The following is a 23476-nucleotide window of genomic DNA, read 5'->3' as shown; positions in this document are numbered from 1 at the left end:
AGGGGCACAGACAGGCTATCCATCTGATCTGAGGAGCTCACTTCTGAAGGACTAACAGCACACATGTCACACAACACCAAGATCCATATTGCGGCATGTTAAAGGGCAAAGAAAATCTATCTCTCCATGATGGAAGGGTCAGAACACCCACTAGCATTTTTCCCACTGTGCTCCACTGGTGGTCGGATTGCTCAGAGAGCTTGTTTATAATCAGTGCAGGTTTCACTTAATTAGATGAGAGAATCCCAGAATCTCAGGGTTAAGTGAAAATCACTGAGGTCACCTTCAATTGATTTTCAGGTCAAATATTGATTCATGCCTTGATGGATTTTTAGCTGACCCTCTCCAAAACTAAACGAAAAGCAATTACTTTCTGAATTCATCTTTTTCATTATTCCTTTCATCTGGTTAAACGTGAATAGTCCGCATCTATAAGAAACTAGAGTTTCAAGTGTTGTGCTGTGATGCTTGTTCTGATTCACAAGTACTCACAATGTGAAATGTAGTCTTTGTGTGAGTGTGTACATTGTTTCCCTCATGCCTGTGCCGGGCTGTGGTTCAGACGTTGTGTTCTGTTCTGCGTGTGTACATGTGTGTCCTTTCACCTCTTTATTGCTCACAACTGAGATTTACTGTCTGGCCCAAACGGATCCAGTCAGCCACTCGCCACGTCATTAACCAGGCCTTCCGCCGCTGTCCAGCTTTACAGTTAATGCTAAACAAGCGCCGTTAACCAATCCCCCTGTTATTTCTCCCTCTCCTTTGGACTCTCTCTCTTTCCCTCCTGCACTGGACAGCCGCCAGCTGTGGAGCAGTCATTACACAACCAACCCTTATTTGGTCTGAGAGCTGGCGTCGGGGTCGCTGCTAGCAGAAAATAACTGTCGTTTTGTTGATGAGAGCGCAGACCACACACACCAGTGCACGAGGAGTGATTGCGATGAGAGCAGCGCTCCGCTCACCTAAAAGCATGTTGGTTGTGAGGCGTTACGTTGCCTGGGGCTACCAAGGAAAACCTACAGCTACGAGCACTGCACTAGAAAAGAGACTGCATTTTTGGAATGGAAAATAAGCATTCTTGTAATCTCAGGGCAAGACTCAAAACATGGGTTTCTAAAAAAAACACAAATGAAAGAAGAAAAAAACACAAGGCAAAAGAATTTACGGTAAGTTGATACAACAAGCACAAAGAGTGCAGAGCAGCTAAGATGTGTGGGGGGGTACAGTACGGCTGGGCAGCTAACGTCTCCACGTCTTCAACGTCTCTCAGGCGAGCACAAATGCCTCTGTTGGCACCTTTCCACGGCCGTTTTCACTTGTCTAACACTGAAACGCCATAAGGTTCCTCCACTGAGAGAAAGGAAGAAAGAAGGCAAAAAAACGACAACGAAAATGCGACATGAAATATTCAGTGAGGGTCCATTTAGAGAGCGGCATGTGTGTACAGTGTTCCCTCGGCAAAGAGTGAGAGAGAAGGAGCGAGACAGAGAAAGGGGGAGAGACAGGCACTGGATTCCTGTAGTGTCTTACACTCAAGCACCGCTGAGTTCTAGTTTTCCGTTTTTTACCCCCCCAACCTAAAAATCACAGTTGGGACGCGCACCGTTTCCTTAGATGAGAGCGCCAGCTCAGCGTGTCTCCTGCAGTCTTCGGAGGGCACGTTTAACATCCACTCTATCTGCCCCGCTTCTTTTTATACACACAGCCAGTAACCCGGTTTGACTGTCCGCACCGGAGTGTAAAAGACGGCCCCGTAAACTCGCCCCTTCATTCTCTATTAATGGCCTGCAATCTGGCACAAGCAGATAAACAGATTCGGATAAGAGATTGCGGTGGACCCAGACTGGCGAGGACGGGAAGAACTGAACGCTAGCAGAGCTTCAGATGGGTTCCTTTGGAATGTGTTGGTGTTAGGGCTAACAGGACTACAAAAGCCCTTCACTGAATGAAGAAAAAGAATAACCAATGTAATCAGGTGGTCTGCCTTGCATTGGGGTCACAGAGCAGCATATTGTAAGCAAGTAGCTTTGACAGGCCAGGTAAATGCTTTCTAGTAAAAGGAAGCCAACCAACTCTTCACAATATCAACATCCATTCTGCCATCCTTACCTGTCTTGGGGTTGATGGCAAAGAAGCCTTGCGGGTTGCCACTGGTGATGCGGTAGGACAGCTTGTCGCTGGAGCGCATGTCTGGGTCAAAGGCCTCAATCTGGATGATGGACACGTCCTTGGGCGAGTTTTCCATCACGGTGGGGTAGTAGACAGGCTCAGTGGTCTGCGGCGCGTTGTCATTGACGTCCTGCACCTCCACGTAGACCTCCACGAAGGACGAGAGCGGGACCACACCACGGTCGGTGGCGTACACGGTCAGCCAGTAGTGCGGTGTGGTCTCGTGATCCAGGAGCTCCTGGGTGCGGATGACACCTGAGAGTGAGAAGAAAAAGAGTCTGAGTGAGTTTATGTGCAATACTGTATGTTTCTGGGTAACATATGTGTGGATAGAAACCACACAAAACATGAACCTATGAAGACATTTGTATTTACACATGTGTTTTCTCATCCTAACCTTTCTCCTTAAAGCACAGGGAAATGCAATTTTTGTGTCCTGACAGTTCTGGAGTTCTGAGAATTGTCCGAGAACAAAATCTCCATGCAGTGTTCATTAAACTGCCTCATGATGAAACCCACATGTTACCCAAACAGGTGCTTTGATGAGAAATGACTGATCTTTTACATTTAGCCTTCCATGGCATGAACACACATGGGCACTGTCTCTCCGAACCCAAGTATGACCTATTCCTTTTGCATTTGCACTTGAAGCAGTCGACTTTTAGCTGGGTAAATCTACTTTGTAACAATACAAAGCATAGCTTCTGGCCACAGTGTTGTGATTTAAAATTTTAAATGAAGTCATCTCGACTGGCCCTGAGTCATCTCAGGTTATGCCAGGGCGTGAGACATGCATCACAAAGTGGTGGTGTAAAAGGGGCAAGTAGAGACAGAAAGAGAGAGCGAGAGAGGAGGGGTAGAAATAGAGAGAGGGGGGAGGGGGTAGAGACATTACTACCAGTCTGCTCAGTTTAGTTTTCAGCTGAGCAAACAAACAGGCCTTCACAGATCAGCTGCCATTGCCTCACGGACACATATCGATGACTTGAGGAGCGGTGCTAGAGATCGCTGAGCAAACACCAGGCCACAATATGAGCTGTTAATTTTCCCCTCACGACACGCACACACTGACTGGACTCTTTGTTTTTGAAGGGAGGGGGAAAAACTTCTCATTAAAATGTTGCTGTGCCAAGAGTCGTGAGATCAAATGTTTGTTCACTGAACTTCCCGTGAAGGGTGAGGATCAACAGTCAATAGAGTCGCTGTATGTTTGAATGATGCATAAACTTAAAAAAAAAAAACTGAGGGGTCATAAACGGTTTAATTTTCTCAAAACTTCCTCATTACAGTTATTGTCAGTCATATAATAAAGTAATGAGCTCATTGATTTACCCTCAGAAAGGCGTGGGTGTGTTGGCTTCGCAGTAAAGACAGAGCCGTGCAGGCACTCCCTGTCCAAAGTTTATGGCGACCTGGATAACCGGAGCCTTCGTTTCCACCCACTGTATCACTCACCACAGATAAGGCCTATCCCATACTCTTCTGGAACAATCCTAGGCAACCTCCTAGAGTCTTTTTTTAAATAATTTTTAAGTGCCCTCTGAAAAAGCCCACAGATAGGCCTAATTATGATTTCTGTCCGTCATTGATGGTAGGCTGTGATAAAATGACTGCAATTCCAATGAGGATACCAAATGATTCAATCTCATCTTGCAAAAATAGACCATCAAAGAAAAAAATAAAAACCGGTCCAAAAACAAATTCATTGCATTTTTATGCTAGCCTAATAGTTTTTTTTATGCTAGCCTAATAGTTTTTTTTATGCTAGCCTAATAGTTTTTTTTATGCTAACCTAATAGTTTTTTGTAGGTTTTTTGTTACAAATAACATCCATCCATCGTATCCATACTCGGTATTGGCAAGTACACAAATATAAATACATGTACTCGTACTCAGTTTGAACATAATTATATCGATGCACCCCTAGTTTTATAAGTACCCTCTGAAACAGCCCCACCCCCACACACACACCTCTGGCCTCTACTTCATAACTCAATGGCTCGCACTGTGGGTTTGTAACAGACTCGGGGGCCAAGAACAGGCCTCCGGGGAACTCCACGTCAAAAAGAGCCATCAGTGATGTCTCACTTCCACAGCCCACACTGTTCTCCCCATCTCTCCACTGCTTCTCACCAGCTTCTCCATGTATTTGACTTCTCTCCTCAGTCATTGCTCATCATTATGGCCAACTGAAGCTAGCTGCTGACTCTTAATAGGTGGACTGGCAAGCCCTAGAAAAACGGATAGCCTACTTAAGACACATTTCCTCTAGGCAAGGGAATTGGGGAGCTTTAGAATGGTTAATACAAAATACATCTTCACCATGATACTGTTGATGTTAAAAAAAATAACAAGTCAATAGACGGGTGGGAAAAAGGATGGGTGATGGAACAACAAAACACACTATGGGATCTTTCTTGAGCACTATAATCTACTGTTCTTTTTTGTTTGTCTGTCTGCGTGCATGTGTGTGCGCAGGGGTGGAGGGAGTCCCAGAAAAGGTTGGTAGACTACCAAATGTGCTTGTCCAAGGCAAAGTCTTCGCATGGATTGACTGGCTAAAGTCGTGCTCAAGCTGCAGTGGGAGATGCCGGGGATAGAAGCACAGAGCGGGGAATTGCAAATGTGATGCATAAATAAAAAATGTGAGTGCTGATCTAACTAGTGGAGAGCAGTAAGCCACTATGTGAGTGAGTGCGTGTCTATATGGTACATTAATTTGGACGGAGGACAAGAATGAATGAATAGGCAAGTGAGGAGGATGAAGAGAAAGTCAGAGACGAGTGAGAGAGAAAGAGCGAGAGAGAGAGAGAGAGAGAGAGAGAGAGAGAGAGAGAGAGATAGATAGAGAAAGAGAGGAAGGGCGGGTGAGTGGGAGGCAGGCGAGAGAAGGAGAGGCAGATGGGAGTGCAGAGGGGAGCGGAGGAGATGGAGAGGGCTGCACACTAAGGGAGACAGCGTGAGAGAGGAGTGGAAAGGGCAGAGCCTGCAGAGAGGGATGGAGAGATGAAGGAAGGAAGGGAGAGGATGAGTGCAGGAGCACTGGATCAGCAGTGGGAGAATGTGACCGTAGGAGGCCATTTTTTTTTAGGGAAAGAATGGCAAAGACAGAGAGGCAAAGAATTCAGTGAGTGAGAAAGTCACATACAGAGATATAGAGGGAGAATGAGTGATGAGTGAATAAGGGTATAAAGGGTATAAGGGGCGCATAAAGAAGAGATATAGAGGGAGAGGGAGAATGAGTGATGAGTGAATAATGGTATAAGGGGCGCATAAAGAAATGAGAGCAGAATGGATAGAGAGACAGACAGAAAAAGAGTGGTCAAAGAGCCAAGAGAGAGAAAAACGAGAGAAACCTGTGCCAAGCCTATACCCACGTTTGAGTGCCCATCCGTTTGACTGGGGTTGCCTGGGGGTGCCTCTCTCTCCCTCTCCTTATCCCTCAGCCATTTATCATCTTCTCCCAATTTCTATCTATCTGTCTCTAAAGCAGTTCACTGCTTCACTCAATAGTCAGAGCAAAAAAACAAAGAAGTCATATCTTCACCTCTGAGCCATAAAATAACAACTGTCCTCATTTGTCACTACCCTTGAGTAGAAATGGCTTTAGTCAGCTGAAACACAACACAGAAATTCAAATCACAGTTCAACAGAAATAAACACTACACTGTCAAAGTGAAAACTAGATTCAAAGGGATATTTTAGACCTTTATTTTTTGCATTCTCTAAATCTTCATAGAATTAATTTAGAATTGGCTCTTAAGTTGTCTTCCTAATCCAAATGCTTTGGCCTACATTTCAGAAGTTTTACAAAAACAGGTTTGCCAAGCGAATCAAGAGGTTTTAATTATTAATCATCAACTTAAAAGAAAGATAAACTAGAAACTGACTAACATCTCATAAAATGAATCACAGCCTTCCTGTTGGTTTGGAGTTTGGCATGAGGTACAGCACCTATCTGATTCACTCTGTACATAAAAGACACTCCAGGTATTTGGCCACACCTGTAAAACAGCACTGACGGCGGAAGCTACAAAATCCACCCTTGGGGAGTTGGAAGAAAAAAAAAAACCTGTCTGCCTTCCACTCTCTGTTTGCTTTGTCTGTTCATCTTTCACCCCAAGGCTAGATTTTTCACAGGCCTCCGTCCCCAGATTCACCACTCTATTGTGAGTTACTACCACCTAGACGACATGACAGACTTCTCATGCACGTGTGCATTTGTCTGTGTTTACTGGTATAGCCAACATAACATCAGTTGTTCTTCCTACCACCACTGATGACAAGTGACTTCAACTAGTGACTAACCGAACTTCAGAAAGTGATTTGATTGAATTTTGGAATAATCCACAAGGAGACAGAGGGGAAATGGCCCACTGTAAACTACATAGTGCTCAGCAGAGTAGGGAGAAGCTGGGAAAATGGAGTAACTGTAAGAGACACAGAGTGATGGTGGGAAAGGCAGAGAGACAGAGGGCTGATAAGAGTGAGAGGGACAGAGACAATGAATGTGAGAAAGGCTGGGACGGAGTGAGGGGACAGAGAGAGTGTGGCGAGCGAGAGAAAGGACAGAATGAGAGGCCATAACAGTGAAAAAGAAGAAAAAGGCTTGGGAGGGCCCCATATGCCTCCTCCATAATAAGAGTGAGTGAGTGCATCAGGAGCTTACATGATGGACTGTGCCAGGGCACCATTTTAGCTCACAGCAGGGAACCTCCGCCCTGCACTCCTATCTTCTCGGCGAGGGCAATCAGAGGGTGACGGGGTTAGCAGTTAACTGCACTGCACCCACCTCCCCACCGAGCAGCCTCGCCATGGCACGCTGGTATTAGGCCAAACAATGGGAGAGGAAGGCAAAACCGCACACAGAGAAATTACATGCACAGACACACACACACAGCCTCATTTGCACACATCTAGTGAGAAAAGTAGTGCCAGAGGTATCTTTCACTCACACATCCAGCATCCCTCCCCCAGCCACCCACTCACACACACACACACACACACACACACACACACACACGCCGTCTCACAAACACGCATGGAGGATGTCGCCGCGCCATGGCAAAGCTTCAGTTTGAGAGACTGCATATTGTACGCATATTAAAAGCTGGCAATTGAAACAAATTAGAAAGCCAAAAAGATTACCGGTTGTCAAAAGAGGATTACGATTCGCAAAATCCTGTTTATCCCCCTGTTCTCATTTTCCTACGGCAGCAACTCTGCTTCCAAAAATGAGTCAATATCATCTTTTTTTCTGGCAATGAAAATAGCGTGTCTGTAATAGGCACCGACGCCACAAGAAACGGCACTATGTGTCATACTGTTACTCTGGTCTTCCGCCGTCCCCAGCTTCCGCCACACTAAACTTTCTTTTCAAGCCTTTCCATCTGACCTCAGCAGGCCCATGCTCTGGCTGGGTTAATTTAATATAACCTGAGATTGCACAGTGTAGGAAGAAAGGCTGGAGGTCGGCAGGTTTCAGGGGCAATGCTGGGCCTGTGTTCCCTGGGTATGCAGGGGGAAAAGAGGCTTTCTTTGAACTAGGCTGGCTAATTCTGTACTCCCGCTCTCTGCATTCCTCAACCTTCTTAGGCCTCCTTCTGCCTCACATGCTTACATAAACTCTCAGTGAGCTCTCTCTCTCTCTTTCTCTCTCTCTTTCCCCCTCTCTTTTCCACAGCCCGGCAAAATATTTGAAATTCCTCCACTGTAGAGAGCCTGGTGTATTAGCGGCAGTCCTAAGCTAAGCTCTCCATGCCCCCACAACTTAAATCATATCATTCCCTCAGTTCCCAGAGTTTTCAGAAGCTCAAAAGTAACCCTGATCTTCAACATAAGTATTAATGCCTCAAACTTTTGAAAAATGTAATAGTCTGAAGTGCTGCCACAGCATGTGGCTGGGTAGAGGATATACTTAAATAAATAAATGTACACAAAAAAGCCAAAGCCTGCTGAGCGATATCCAACAATGTCTAAAAGATCCAGCTTTGAGTGATGTTTCATTAATTTGTAAAATTTTGAAGCACTGCCTAGATACTAGTTGAGGAAAGAGGGAAGGCTACAACTCTTGAGAGCCTGCTGCTCTCTATATCAAAAATGTCATGTTGAGCTTCTTTTTTTTGGCACTTTCGAAGTCTTCAAACAAAAGGTTTGGGGAAAAAGTAAATATCCTGATACTCAACTGAGGAAACCAATTACTCTCCAACAGCCTGAGTATGACTTCCGATAGGTGTGTCTGTCACACAACAGCAGCCCAGTCACAGTGCCCACACCCCACCTTATCTCCCAGATACTCTCAAGCGGAGAGATTAGCATCCGGCTCAGTCTGAGCTGCGGCCCGCATCCACCTCATGCATCAGCATGTGTTTCTGTTGTGTGCTGCCACAGCCGGCACAAGCAGCCATATCAACAGCTGGCCCATGGAAAGTAGTGCTTTAGACAGAGAAAATCATTTCCCCAGCTTAACAATGTAGAGCACTGTGCCTTGCTCCATATACCAGCCTAATCTTATCGTCTAAAGCGAGATGGAGGGAGGAGAAAAAACTAACAGCCACCCATTTAATAAAAACAGCATTACCAACTAATGTTTAAAATCATAGCAGAGGCTAGAATACACGGAGAGAACAACATGACAGAGAGAAGCAAACCCTATCCATTGAATGTGTGGAATGGGAGAGGAGAAAAGAAATGAATGAAAAAAGGGAGTGATGCAATTAGAACATGCCTGGTGGGATTCTCTTTTCTCTCTCTCGCTCTCTGCCTCTATTTTCTGACTTTAGCCCGTTAATTCCAGTCCAGAGAGCCTTTTGGGACATGCCCAGACAGCTCCCATTGTCATCGTACCCCACTGTTTTTGAATGGAGCCTTGAAGCAAAGCTGCTCGATGAACCACCTGCTTTAATATCACGTTATTATTTCAGGACTACCACCTTTTGGCCCGTGGTGTGTTTGTGTGTGTGTGTGTCTGGAGAGGCTAGTTCCCCCTCCCTACCTGCCCCCTAAATATATGACACCATCTGCCCTGCACTACTGCAAGGTTTTCATGATTAGACGATAATAACCACACCAGGATTGCCAGGGTTATTTGACTTGTAAGCCAACTTCTGTGTCTCTTTCTACCTTCACTCTTGTCTCTTTTTACAGAGGGACCTGGATAACACGGAGGAGCGAGTCAGTGTTCAAAAGCTGGCACGCCACTGACATTTCGAGAGCCCCCGTTTTTTCCTCTCTCCCTCACTTGCTATTTATAATCTCCCTCCTGTGTATTTTCGCCTTGATCAAAAGGGCCTCTGAATGTGCCCAAGTGGTGGAAGGGCCTAGTGGTGCAACGTATAAACAGAGCCCAGGATCTCTTGGCATTTCTGAAAAACAGCCGTCTCCGGTTACCAGAACTGAGTGTTTGCTTGAGTAATGCTCTATCCATGAAAAAGCTAATCTCAATGCTCATCAAACGCCAACTGACACCCTTGGGTGTACCCACAGACCAATCTGTGCTGACTGGTAGATATTTCAGCGGGCATGTGGTTGGATGTTCCTGTGCTTGTTCCTGGTTTTGATTCAGAGTAACAATGCAGAAATAAATAAAGCAGGGACCATTTGTCTTCATCATTTACTGTTAGGGCCTTTTAGTGGTATGACTGTCAACTCACTGTGGGCATCCTAAGCCACTTACTGTGGAAAGAAATGTTGCACTGATCAGTCACTAACACTTTGAAAGTCAATACATCATACACATGGGTTTGTTTCACATGGGTGTGTCATTTAATGTAAATGCAGAGCCCAATCCCCCTGAACACATGTACTGATTAAAAAAAAATCAGACGGCATCAGGGTTTTTTTTTCAATCCCAAAAAAAATCCATACAATCACACAAAGTTTGACAGTGGCTGTTGCCCAAAGGCTATGGTTCTTTCTCCCTCACTTGCACCATTTTGATAGTCTGGCTGAGTTAACATAATGAGAGTTAATTTGCAATCAAGGATAAGGCATCTGCACGAGGTATCTATACTGAAGCCAAAAAAAGACTTAATGGGCTGAGAGAGCTACAAACTTTTAAAAGGGGGGAAGTGTGCCTTTCATTTAACACCCTACAATCAACTTCAGGGCTGCTGCACATTCCTGGTCCAGTTGTCCAGGCAACGCTCCTCAAGCAAAGATTATTTGGGAGTCATGTGTCTCTGTTCAGACAGTGGAGAAAAAATAGTCACACTTTGAGCATATGTTACGTTTAACATTCAAGGCCATCTTAGAGAAAAAAATAATTTTACTTGAGAATAGTCACTCCCAGTCAATCTCAAGGGAAGAGAAGGTAGAAAAAACACCTCTTGCCTTCCCATTTACCCTCCCACCTCTCTCTCTCTCTCTCTCTCTCCCTCCCTCACTCACTCTTTCCCCCTCACTCTCTCTTCGTCTCTCTTTGCCCCCTCCCTCTCACAGTCTGGGATCTGCAGGCAGTCAAACATGAAAAGACAAACCATTCAGCACATACCTCTCTTATCTGGCATCACTGAGAGACTCAGCCTACCTCACTTTGCTCAGGAAGGGCAACGGAGGGACAGGGCTGTAGAGATGGTGAGGTGGAATTGTGTGTTTGTGCGATGTGTGGAGTCTGCTTCCAAGAGGAAAAGCACACTTGCAGTGTTTTGTCATTACATGTCAAACTATTTCATCTGATTCCACAAAGCCTCTCATTCACTGTGCTATTGTGCCACGGGTTGAAGTGAAAGAGTAATGCATACATTACCCAATAAGCAAAGGGCACTGCATAAGTTAACCAATGAGCAATTTGGGCTGAGGAAGAAGCAATTCCACAGAGACCCAAGCATTAGTCGCTTGACTGTTACAACGCCAACCATGTGCAGTACGGTTCCTCTCATTAACATCATTAAAACGGCACAGCCATTTGCTCAATTTGTGCAATTACAAAAGTCAAAAGGAGGCATTATTTCCCACTTGGAGCCCCCATCCCTCCACCCATTCTTGCTAGACCCCTGCTCCCATCTCTTCAGGTCTTATCAGGCTGTGCTCCAGATGAGGGCAAATTGCTTTATCGCATCTCGTTTGTTTGAGTCGGTTTGAAATTCCAGGCTGACTTCATTAAGGAGTTTGAACAAAGCAAAAGGAGGAAAATTAACAGTTCTGGGAAGACAAACAAGTACCAAAGGGTGCAAAAGCTGCCCAGGCACATCTCGGTCTCAGAGGGAAAAGAAGAGAAGGTAACATTAGAAGAAAAGAGGAGGGTTGGAATGGAAACGCACGCCTAATTGAACACATAGGAGATCAGACAATGCCCTGACCTCAAATGTCAGCAGTCAATCCTTTCGTGCAAATAAAGACCTAATGAATAAACCGAAAATAAGGTGCACTCTCTCATTCTGCCTTATGCCTGTGGAGTAACTCCTACCCCCACATCACCACAGATTGGGCACAGCCAAACACTAACAACATCCTCCACCCAAACCTACTTCTGTCTAAGCAGCTCCAGATGTTGATGTCGGTCAAGACTACCCCCCCCCTGGCTATTTTTTAACCCTCTCTTGCCGGTGGATTTGCAAGACAACTTATCAATTATGTATGAGGAGACACAGCAGCCGGCCGACTCAGAATAGCTTTCCTCAGCACTTCTACACTTGAATGACGACCGCCTCATTTGGGTCAGTCAACCTTGCCTGTGACCACAGAGTTCGCCTGACCCCCACTTCAAGACCCTAAGCAATCTAGGTCTCCTTAGACTATGTATTCACTACTCTAGATTCACCTGGATATGCAACACTTTTGTTGTGATTACACCTCTCATCTATAATAGACTACTAACAGTATTATCGAGCCCATGAAACAGAAATATTTGGAAACACTGTTGGTCTCATCAGGGAAGACCCTTTCTCAGAGGAAAATTTGACAATGCTACAGTTGCCTAAATATACAGGTTGAAAGCTATTATTCGAGTGTTTTGACCAACATGAATGGTCAGGGAAAAGTAGCCTAATATGTGCTTCGGAGTGTAATCTGGACAGAGATTATATCTGATGCAGAGTTACACTCGTATAGCTGGAGATTTTAAAACATAAACAACGTAGTACAGATGTAGCCTCAGACTCATCACCCACCACTTTGAGACCCGTTTGATTATTCCTTCTTTTCTCCAGGGATTTATTAAATAGTGCAGCCAGATTCCATGCGTGGCTCTGGCAGCATCAATCAAGTTAGCAGCATACCAAGCTGGCCCCTGTTTGTGTCAGGCACTGCCATTAACTCAATTACCCCACCAACAGTCTGAGACTGACTCTGTGCACACACCAGGGCCAAAATTAGCCCTGGGAGCACACTAAGTCATCCCCAGGCTTCACTCAGCCCCCAACTTTAAACATGTTTGTGTGATCTGCAGAAGTAAACACAACTGCCTGAGGTTCACTAGGTTTCAAGCCAGAGGTTAGGACAAGCTAAATCTTGAGCTAGATCTTTCTATATCTTTGAGGAACCTGAGGTTACAAGGGTAGGTATTTTTTTTCTTTCCTTAGTTTGCTAAAATGCATAAAGCAGACCTAAATATAAGGAAAAGATGGAGCTATAAAAAAGGGGGGCAATAGCTATTCCCCATATGTATCCTCCCACGTCTGAGGTGACATGGTTTTTAGAGTACGCTCTGGAGAACTTTTCATTTACACATTCCTCCGTTCTCCACTCCCTGAGCCCTGGGGTTTGCAGAACAAGAGCATAAAACGGATAAATAAAGACTGCACATGGAGAACACAGAAGTCTAGAGCCGTTAAGTGAACCAGGTACAGATGTGTTGGGTCTTCCTTGGGTACACTTCTCATAAAACATTTGCAGAGTTTGAGGTGTGTGTGGCAGTCTGGACAGTATTGAATGACTGAAGTCGCTATATTGTTGCTGGATATCTGTTTATAGATCTGTTATTCTTTGTCAATTTCTTCTAACCGATCCCCCACCTCATGGTAAATGTTGCTGGCACCACAGCAGCATCGCAGTACTAAACCACTGTGAGACTGATCTGTTAGAAATTTAATCTTTCTGCCACATGTGGGATACACCCCACAACCCCTCCCTCCAATCCAGACCTATGTCATCTCAAGAGAGCACTCCCCTCGGGCATATTTGCTTTGCTACCGGCGCTGGCTGTGATCCCTAACAATGGCAGCTCAAACCAAGGCAATCCTATCATTGCCATTAAAGATAAATCACTTTAAGGAGGGTGCAGTGGTGGAGGCCCGACCCGGAAGAGCAGGTCAGGGCTGCTGGTGACCTGTATCCTTTTTACTGGATGCTGGGGGATGGGTTGGGGGAGGAGCAAAGGAAAGGGACTAGAGGATGAGGGGTGGTCCCGGCCAAAAGCCTAAGCGACTCAAATGTCCTTTAGTTCTAGGTATATCATGTATCATGCTCCTGTGAATTCAATGGCACCACACAAACAGCTAACCTCATTCCAGAGCATGATTTCTGGACATGTGAGAATAGTCACCCAGCTCAGGGTTAATTTCCACAGAGCAGAAACTCTTTGGTGAAATGGGGCTCAAGCCAAGTTTAAAACAATCTCAGCTGAGTTTCAAATTGGATGAAAGGAAAAAAAACAACTGTGCGTCAGTTCTCAACCATGTGCCCTTGCAGGCATCATTTTGGCTTATTTTCTCAGCCTCTGAACAACAAGGAGAAAATGATCAATAACCATCTAATGAATACGGCACACCACCATCACCATAAGACTGGACCAGAACAATAGCTGACAGATGGTCCTAAAGGGGTGAAGCCCGATTGTAGCTCATCCTGTCATGCTAAATTTACCAGCAAAGAAAGTGATATTTCCCCAAAGGTTCACAGCAGACAATGCTAATTTACCTCTTTTAATGAAGAGTTAGCGTCCGTCTCTGTCTATCCAATTTCTCCATGCATTTCATTTAACATTATCTATGTCTCCAATGATCCTGTCATGCTGAAACACTTTGAGTAACTTAAATTACTTAAAAAAGTCCCCCCCCCCCTAAAAGCTAAGAAAAGTTAAAACTACGCCCACACACAGTGAAAGGTTGATGTTTTATGTATGAAATTTCACAGGCTTACTTTAACATTAAAAATGAAGGTTATATTGAAGAGCATGGATATACTTTAAGGAAAGAAAAAATTGACATTAATCTACTGGGTTTATGATAATTCAGTGCATATTTCAAAAGTGCAGGCAGAACCAGATCTAACTTAAAACCAGTAGCTTTCTGTGACAAAGAGACTGTTTGAATTTCACACCGATTATTTAAAGCCCTAGGCACAGGTGTTGCTGCAGTAGTAAGCAGCTGGGAGAGATATTAATACATTCTTTGTATAGCCTGAATGGGGCTGTTTCTAGACTTTGGACAGAGAAATGAGAAAAATGTGATTTGATTCAGAAGATAACTTCCTTTCACCCTTTCAAACTGACAAACACATCAGTCCGTGCCCTAAATCAGACATTGTTATGCATCCAATTCCAATTAAGGGCAACCAAATCAACATATTACAAATGTTTTTTCAGGAATACAAATGGGTGATTAGGAGAGGGTAACAAGGTGGAGAAGAGGGAAATTATGCTGCAATCCTCTTAATACCACGGCAACTAGTTTGGAATGTCTATGGCAGGTCTAAAGAGACAGCTGCCCCATCTGTTCCCACCATCATTTTTTGTCCTCTCAGAGAAACACACGAGAGCAGGGAGTCAGGCTGCTGATTGTGTCTCTTTGAAACTCCTACACCATGGCTTAAGTGCTTGCTCTAGTCTGATTTATATCCAAACATAATCATTTTCACAGCCAGTGAAGCTAGCTTTCAGAATTTTACCATGGCAAAATACAAGAGGCTTGGACTAGGCTTCACTTTCCATTACTGTATTGATAACTACTGACCTGTTCTTTTACTCAGATCAGACAGCCAGTAGAAAAAAATGCACTCACCAGTCTCTTCATCGATGGAGAAAATCCCGAGGCCTGAGCCATCCCTTATGGAGTATCGCACTTCACCATCTTGGCCTTTATCCTCATCCTGAGCGGAAACTTTCATCACTGAGGTACCGATTGGCACATCCTCTTTGATAAATCCTTTATCCACAAATGATGGAAACCAAGGCCTGTAAAGGTTTTCATTCACATCCACCACCTCTACCTCAATGTGGCAGGTGGAGGACAGGGACATTGGCTTCCCTTTGTCTTTGGCCCTTGCCGTGAGACTGTACACCTGCTTCTTCTCATAGTCCAGGGTCTGAACGATGCGCACAGCACCGCTGAGTTTGTCCACTTCAAATTTTCCCTCCCCATTGTCCACCAGGCTGTATCGTACCTGACTGGAGGGTCCCACATCAGGGTCATGGGCCTCCAGCCACATAATCACAGTACCAATGGGAAGATCCTCACGTACCTTTACCCGATAGTTGGGTGGGATGAACTTGGGGGGATTGTCATTGACATCTTCCAGAACAATTTTGAGCAACACAGTCGACACAAGCTGCGGTTCAGCAGTGGCTTGGTCACGTGCTGCAATACGCAGTGTGAAACTTGGATGTATTTCTCGGTCCAGAGGCTTTTTCACACTAACAATACCAGTCTCCTCATCAATAGCAAATTGACCGGTGTCAGCCAAAATAGAGTACCTGACCACTCCATTATCTCCAAGGTCCTTATCTTTTGCCTGCACTGGAATGATTTCTGTCCCTACTGCTGTACTTTCACTAATTTCTATGGAGTAGCTATCCTTTAGGAACTGTGGGACATTATCATTAGCATCAAGAATTGTAACATCTAAGAGGCGTGATGAAGACTTCTGGGGTATCCCCAAGTCATATACAGTAATGTTAAGGGTGTAGTGATCCTTAGACTCGCGGTCTAGGGGTGCGTACACTTGGAGCCAGCCAGTATCCATCTCTACCACAAAGCGGCTCTCAGAATCACCCCCAGAGATGACATAAACTAGTTTTCCATTGAAACCACTGTCTGCATCTGATGCTGAGAGATGCACAATCCTAGCTCCAACTGGCAGATCCTCTTTCACCTCAATTACACTTGGGAAAGAGTCACTGAATAGTGGAGCGAAGCGGTTCACTGAGTGGATGTCTAAAAAGTTTTCCTCAGGTTCCACCTGACTATGGATTTTGCTGCCCTGGAGCAGTTTTTCTGCCAGCATTGTGGCAACACCAGTGTCAACGCATTTGACATGGACTGGCTTGTGTGAAGTTACAACAGTGATGTTCATAATCATCGGCTGTGTTTCACGCTCTCCATCACTAGCAATGATTAGTAACCTATGGAGGGACACTTTAGCTGCCGCACCGTCAGTCAAAGGATGTCTCAGGGAAAGGACACCGGAGTTGGGGTTCAAGTCAAAGAGATCCAATTCGTTACCAGCTTTAATTCTGTACCTTACAAGCTGCAACTCATCAGCATCAATAGCAGACACAGTAGTAATCTGCTCACCAACACCATGGTCCCTTGGTACAGTTACATCACAGTCAACATTCTCAAAAAGGGGTTTATTGTCATTTTGATTGTTCAAAGTGATTGTGACTGGCGTCTCCACCTCACGGCGGAAAGGCGAGCCCCAGTCTGAGGCCCGTACCTTTAAATTGTATATCCGTGGCATGAGCTCATAATCAAGTTGTTCTGAGGTGCTGATGACCCCGGAGAAATAGTCAATGACAAATGGCTGAGGGTTGACATTGGCAATGCTGTATGTAACATACCCATTTTCACCACCATCCAAATCTGTGGCCTTCACGGTTAGCACACTCGTACCTACAGGCATATTCTCATCAACGCTGGCCTTGTATGAGGTCTGCTTGAATTCCGGGGCATTGTTGTTGACGTCTGTGACATCCACTATGACTTTAGTAGCTGCATTTTTGTCGCTAGTGACAACTTCAAGTTCAAACTTGGAGACATAGTCAGCACGGATGGGTCCAGCAGTGGTGATAAGCCCAGTCTCTGGATTGATGGCAAAAACATTTTTCTCCATCTTGTGTCTGAATGCGTATTTCACATGTGGATATTTTGGCACAGCTGTGACCATAACAACTGGTGTGTGGAGTGGTGCAAATTCACTGATGTTGACACGGTAAACAGGCCTCTCAAATTTTGGGGGGCCCACTTTGAACTGTGGGGATGTGACATGAATAACTTTAGCAGATGAAAACTGGGGAGGATTTCCTTTGTCCTTGGCTTGTAGTGTGAGGTTGTATCCAAATGGCTGACTGTCCCAGTCTACATCCTTAACTGCTTTAATCTTGTATTCCTTGCTCCCTGGGCTAATCCGCATAGCCTTGAACTGCTGTAGGGGATCCCCCGCCACAACACTGAGTGATGCAATCTCCCCATTGGCACCCTGGTCTCCATCCTCTACACTTACTATGGCAAAACTGGGATCTTTGTCTGTGTCTGAGGGAGCCAACGTGACAGCTGTGATGACAGGGGCATGCTCATTGGCCTGCTCAACTCGGATCGTCAACTTAGCCATGCTGCTGAACCCACTGCTCCCATACAGTTTCATGCCACGATCGACCGCCAGGATCTCCAGTTCATACAACTTGGTTTCGGAGTAATCCAGCTTTCCGGTAAGTGTCACAACTCCACTGGTGGGATGCACTGCGAACATATCAGTCCACTCCCTGAAGCTGTAGTAGTACTCGCCATTAGTCCCAATGTCAGCGTCAGTGGCGGTGACCTTGGCCACGCTGGTCCTGATGGCGGTGTTCTCTGGTAGGGAGATGCTGTAGGAGGTGGGTGAAAAGAGAGGCCTCAAATCATTGGTGTCCAGCACCTTTACTCGAACTCTGGTTCGCGCCTCAGCATTGGTGTTTTTCTCTACAGCCTTGATGTTAAGCAGATAGTGGTCTCTGACCTCCCGGTTGAGAATGGCGCTGCTCCCACCTTTGGTCCTTATTCGCAGGAAACTAAAGTCTCCCAACATGTAATCCTCAGCTTTAAACAGGTTCTCGTTGTCTCCCGACACAATCTTGTACCGTATTTCCCAGCTTGGGTCTGTGACATAAACGCCCATCTTTAATGGAGTTTCTAAATAGGTCTTAGCAGCCGAGTTCTCATATATGGTGGCATTGTAAACAGAGTGAGTGAACTGCACGTGCAATGCCGTCTCTCCCAGCCTTTGGTTTGCTATGCAGCCACAGAGAAGTTGCATGAGCACTGCAAGTACTGAAGTCAAGTGAATCCCCATGATGGCAGAGTGTTCTTCACCAAACCACCTACAAACAAAAGATGGAGGAAAAATGAGAACATTGGTATTAGCTACCTTTCCTGTAATCCCCCAAAAAGTCCAGCAAATTAATAATATCACATACAAAGATACAAACAAGCTATTTTAGCCTATTTGTGTACAGTAACACTATTGCTACTCAGGTACAGAGGTAAATCAGCCCATCAGAGAAAAGACAAATATAGCCAACATTGTATTATTATTGCCAATCTTTTTAAAGAAATTAATATGGGAGAAAATGAGAGTGTGGCATACCACACAGTATATTTTTTTTACCAAGTAATTTCTCTTGCACTTAGTCTGAGACGGATGTGAATTAGGCTACTCCTTTCCAATGCCATCTCAAATTCATAGCTCAGCAAATATCATTACAAACCACGGCTTCAAGATAAGCAACATGAAGCTGGACTTTTTAGGAATAATAGCCTACATTTGTGATTACTTGACTACTCTCTCTCTCTACTTCCACGAAAACTCAACCCTCCCCTAGTGCATAACGCTAGCTAAACCCATCGTGAGAGATCGTCGGCGAAACGATAAACCAAAGGCGTTGGATTTCAGTAGGCTACACAAAAAACATGTTTCAATCCATGCGACAATAAATTGTGGGCTATTTCACAATGAGACATGTTCATCATTCGAGCGCTTTTTTAAAATAATGTATCATGCAGTAGTAGGCTATTACACAAATCACCACATCAAAGTAAAAGGTTACATTTACATGAATGTAGCCTAAGCAATATTTATTTCGCATTCCGTACATCTTTACTAGACTAGGTATAAACTCTCTGATCTGTGTGGCAATGCAGCCTATCTAAAATATTCCGGCCTTGAGTTACAAACGAAGCCTCATGTTAACAGCAAAGCTTTGAGAAATGCACTGAGATACTTTGAGAGACTATACATCGTATAGCAACTGGCCTGGCAGCGTGTAAAAATACCCTTCTCATTCTTACATTTCAAAACCTATCTCCAGTGATACGAATCTACGGGCCGATTCTATATCAGACAAGGATCTGATCTCAGGAGTTGTGAGCTGGCATGTCAACCGTCTGGTTGGCGCGGCTAAAATAAACAGAACTTTGGAGCACACCCGTTGCAGAATTAAAGACAAAGTTATGTAGGCCTAGACTACACTAAAATGTGTTTTATGGATTTTCACCTAAACGTATCGCAACAGAAGTTTGGGGATTTAGTAGCTTCTAAAGTTGTTGTCAAAAACTACAGCACGCATACAGACAAATAGTTTACGGTAAATCAGTTAGCTTATTAACAAGCTAGTTTCTGTGGTTATTTCTTGCACGCTTTAAAATTCATCAGTAGGCCTATTTAATTTACATGCATAGGCTAAGTTTGAATAGCCAACAGTTAGCCTAAGTGAAATATAAAAACACGACATGACGCTAACATCGCTGGATGCATTGTAGCCTACTTCAAATCGCATTTCCTAAAGAAAGGTGGCAAGTCAAATGCATTACAAAACAGCCACAAATCAATTGTTTTTATGTCCTTCACAATTCCTAACATACACGTATATAAGTTCAAACAAAAGTCTCAAACGAATAGCCTACTTCCAAATAATAACTGAAGTTTTGCTTCTCTGCTAAAAAAAAAAAAAAACACCCCATCCCCCACCTGCCTGCACCCCAACCATTGAATTCAGACACTGCTGCCGTGCGCTAGCCAGATGTAGGCTATAGTTTGTTCACATAGGCTCCACCAACAGAAAACGAATCCCACATAGCCCTAGAAGACGGAGAGCTGACACACATAAACTAAACAAACGACAACTTTTAATGTTTACCGTATACAGAATCCTCTTGTTCTTAAATTAAGTTTTCTCAAGCCCCAAGTCAAATCACAGAGACTCTGATTGGCAACTACAAAAGACTACCCGCAGGCTATACTTTGGGAGCGTAACTTTTTCACATAGAAAATGGCAACGAAGACGTGTAAAAACATATAGACTACCTTAGCCAACAACCGTTGTGTACATACCTATTCCCTCATTAACGGCTTTGATAGGGAGGTTTTTCATGTGGTTTAAAAAATCCGATTTTCTGCATGGTATCGACGTCCTCCTCAACTCAGACCTTATCGCCCTGCGCTCTCTCGCGCTGAGTGCCTGTTCTCTTCTCCTGCTCTCTTTCTCTCGCGCGCCTGCACAGTATCTTTCCGCTCGTCCGGATCTACTTACTGGTGGCATGAACATGTAACAACCCATGATCGTCTCAGAACGGTCTCAAAATAGTGAAATAAAGCTAATTGACACATATTTATCAATTTATAAATAATAGACATAGACTAAGGTATCATTTCATAAAAAATAAGTTTGGTTTTGTTTCTGATTTGGGCTATTCTGTGGATAGGTTTCTTGCACATGGTAGGATTCTCTCACACATCTGGTTATTTTGAAACCAGTTATGCATGGGAAATGGTATGCACATTCAATTAGAATATGGTATGCACATTCAATTAGAATATGAATGGAGTCAGGTATGGTGTCTTTTAAAGTTGTTTTTATCTCCTAATAAACAACTTGATTGTTTAAACAAGCGGTCTTGCTGTTCACAGCTTCATGCAGCTGTGGAGATTTTGGTGCAACCTTAAAGGCTAAACCCTTTTTGATAGACAGTAGGCAATCTTGTTTTCATTTAATTTATTAAACGGTCTAACACAAATTCATCAATAGAGTGAATGTACAAGCCTGTTCCATTGTCCTCTAAACGCTTTGGCAAAATCGGTCTGCCACTAGGTTGTCGATGCAAAAAAGCAGTGCCGCTATTTGGCCCGAAAGCATGGCTTAACTATCACAGCCGAGGAGCGGCGATTGATGGCGCTCTCTCACTGCTGTTGCGGAGATCAGATGCGCTCTTCGAAACTCTGTCCACTCTGCTTCTGAGAAACAGTAGCCTATAGCCTACGGTGAGCGGTTAAATAGACTAAAATGTGCAGGACTTGTTTAATTTATGGCTTGACAACGTGTAACTTCAAGTCAAAGATTCGGACCTGCAGGCTAGCCAATGAGTTTAGAAGATTAACGGTGGGACTAAATGCTGCCAGTAGGCTGTCATTGTCCAGTTTGTGTAGGCTATAATACGAGCGTGAGGCTGCTGGTAGTCTTCGACTATAGCCTAGACCTGGGATATTTAAGTCAAGCTGTCAGTGGTCTTTCCTTGAGCTTTAAGCCTATTCTCATTTGTTCCGTGTTTTGGCATGCAGTTATAAGCCATACTCACCAGACCAGCAGAATGAATAGCCACACCAAAGTTCCGATCAGAAAAATCCAAAGAAGTCTCGACAAACTGTGTATGCAAGCATTTCACACAATGCCTAAGTCGCACACATTAATAGATCCGGTGAGTTGTCTATCGTCAATTTTCCTTTAACGCCATGTGATGCACATCCTCAAAAGCCCCATTTTACTCGGCTGCGCTGGCATTATCCACTTTTCCAGACTGCTTGCGCTCCGCTGACACAGTGCTACAGCAGTAGAACGCTCTGAGTCTGACTGGGACGCGTACCTTTCCAAATCCTTGACGTCACCAATCTCGTATAGGGAATCAGTGTGTCATTCCTTGATTCTGCTTGTGTAGCCTACAGACCCTCTTGGGAGTGGGAACTCAGACTGATGCCCGCATTGTGAATGGGTGGATGCAGGCTATTGCCTGTGATGTTTGCAGATTTAAAAAAAAAAATTATGCATTCTGAAGTCTCAAAGAAAGAAGTTGACGTTGCAGTGCAAGGTGCTGTGTAAATCCAAGTATGTCTAGTCTCTCTGAATTCAAGTATGTCTATGTAGTGCATTTAAATCCAAGTATGTCTATGTCTAGTGAATTTAAATTCACCCACTGGCTACATGAATTAGGGGCAGGGTGTTTCTTATAGCAGTGTTTCTCTCTGTGTACAGAGGTCTGTGAATGTCTCTTTCTCGCTTTCTCACTTCTCCTTCGCCACTCCCCAGAATTCTATTTCTCTCCCTGTTCTCTCTCAGATCACCTCTCTTGTGTGTGACTGACATGGTGGAAGATCCCTAACATTTATTTTTTCTGGTTTTAAAATAGATCAGATCTGATTAGTATTGTTTGGATTTGGTGGTTTCATGGCATCTCGCAATATTCTGCTTCAAAGGTAAGAGATAGCAAACAGAGGCCATCCCATGGCCCCATACAATATAGTAAACAGTGACATCTGTGCTTGAGTGCATGGATTGAATGGACAAGATAGCATTCTTATGTGCTGCAGACAGTGGCATGTCGTTATAGTCCCCGAATACCTTGTTTGTTATCTCTGTATGGCAAGCAGAGCCGGACAGTAACGTTTACTTGAGTACAGTACTTGAGTACAATTTTGAGGGATCTGTACTTTACTTGAGTATCATTTTGGGGGAGTACTTATGACTTTACTCAAGTACATTTAAGAGGCAAATATTGTACTCTTTACTCCACTACATTTCTATCCATAACCACCCGTTACTACTTCTAAAAAAAAAGGAAAAAAGAAAAATCTCGGAAACCCTCAATTTGTTGTTTCCCTCTCAAACGTGATTGGATTGTGCAGGTGCCACTGATTGGGACAGCCTATCAGCAATTACCTTCAGCTTTCCGCTAAAGTCAACTCCATGGTCAGATTTAGATAAGAGACGAAACCCTAGCAGGTCCATCCCGGGAATGTGCCAACCTGTGGCCCCACCTCGCCAGACTATTTAAAATTTATGAACAAGTTAATGATAGTTTTCGCTTCAAGTGTTTCAATTACAAAATAGTATTTTGTATTTGAAATACGTATTTTAAATACATGTATTAGAAATACTGCCCATCCCTGGCAACATGGTAAAAAGATGAAAATGACTTGATTTTACTTCCAATTCCTTTTACATTCTCCAAGGTATTAACATTAGCATTTTTCATAACTCCAGACGTTTCTGTACATAAATGTAAGCACTGTGGCAGTAGTAATGCAATATTTAGAAAATGTAGGCTACTCTTGTACTCTTGATACTCAAGTACTTTTAAAAACAAGTACTTCAGTACTTTTACTAAGTAGACATCTGACTGTTGTACTT

The 23476-nt window shown here is 44.1% G+C and overlaps 1 protein-coding gene across 11 annotated transcripts in view; it reads right to left on the bottom strand.

Moving 5' to 3' along the window:
* The window catches only part of fat1a (FAT atypical cadherin 1a), a 74621-nt gene extending 52720 nt beyond the window's left edge, over positions 1-21901 (bottom strand). For 8 of the 11 annotated variants that reach the window (XR_007195696.1, XR_007195698.1, XM_048263272.1 and 5 more), the window contains exons 1-3: positions 21651-21901; positions 15108-18400; positions 2110-2424 (exon numbers count right to left, since the gene is read on the bottom strand). Coding sequence is in view for 9 of the 11 variants with exons in the window: in XM_048263272.1 (XP_048119229.1) it covers positions 2110-2424; positions 15108-18372 (3580 nt within the window). In the remaining 2 variants the exon portion in view is untranslated. Of the gene's footprint in view, positions 1-2109; positions 2425-15107; positions 18401-20409; positions 20524-21650 lie in introns of those variants that run through there. The other 3 variants (XM_048263304.1, XM_048263345.1, XM_048263280.1) reach the window with 2 other exon arrangements.
* Positions 21902-23476: the final 1575 nt, after the last annotated feature.

The sequence above is a fragment of the Alosa alosa genome, chromosome 1, assembly GCF_017589495.1.
Source record: "Alosa alosa isolate M-15738 ecotype Scorff River chromosome 1, AALO_Geno_1.1, whole genome shotgun sequence".
Classification (NCBI taxonomy): Eukaryota; Metazoa; Chordata; class Actinopteri; order Clupeiformes; family Clupeidae; genus Alosa; species Alosa alosa.
This window is presented reverse-complemented; position numbering and strand designations above follow the sequence as displayed.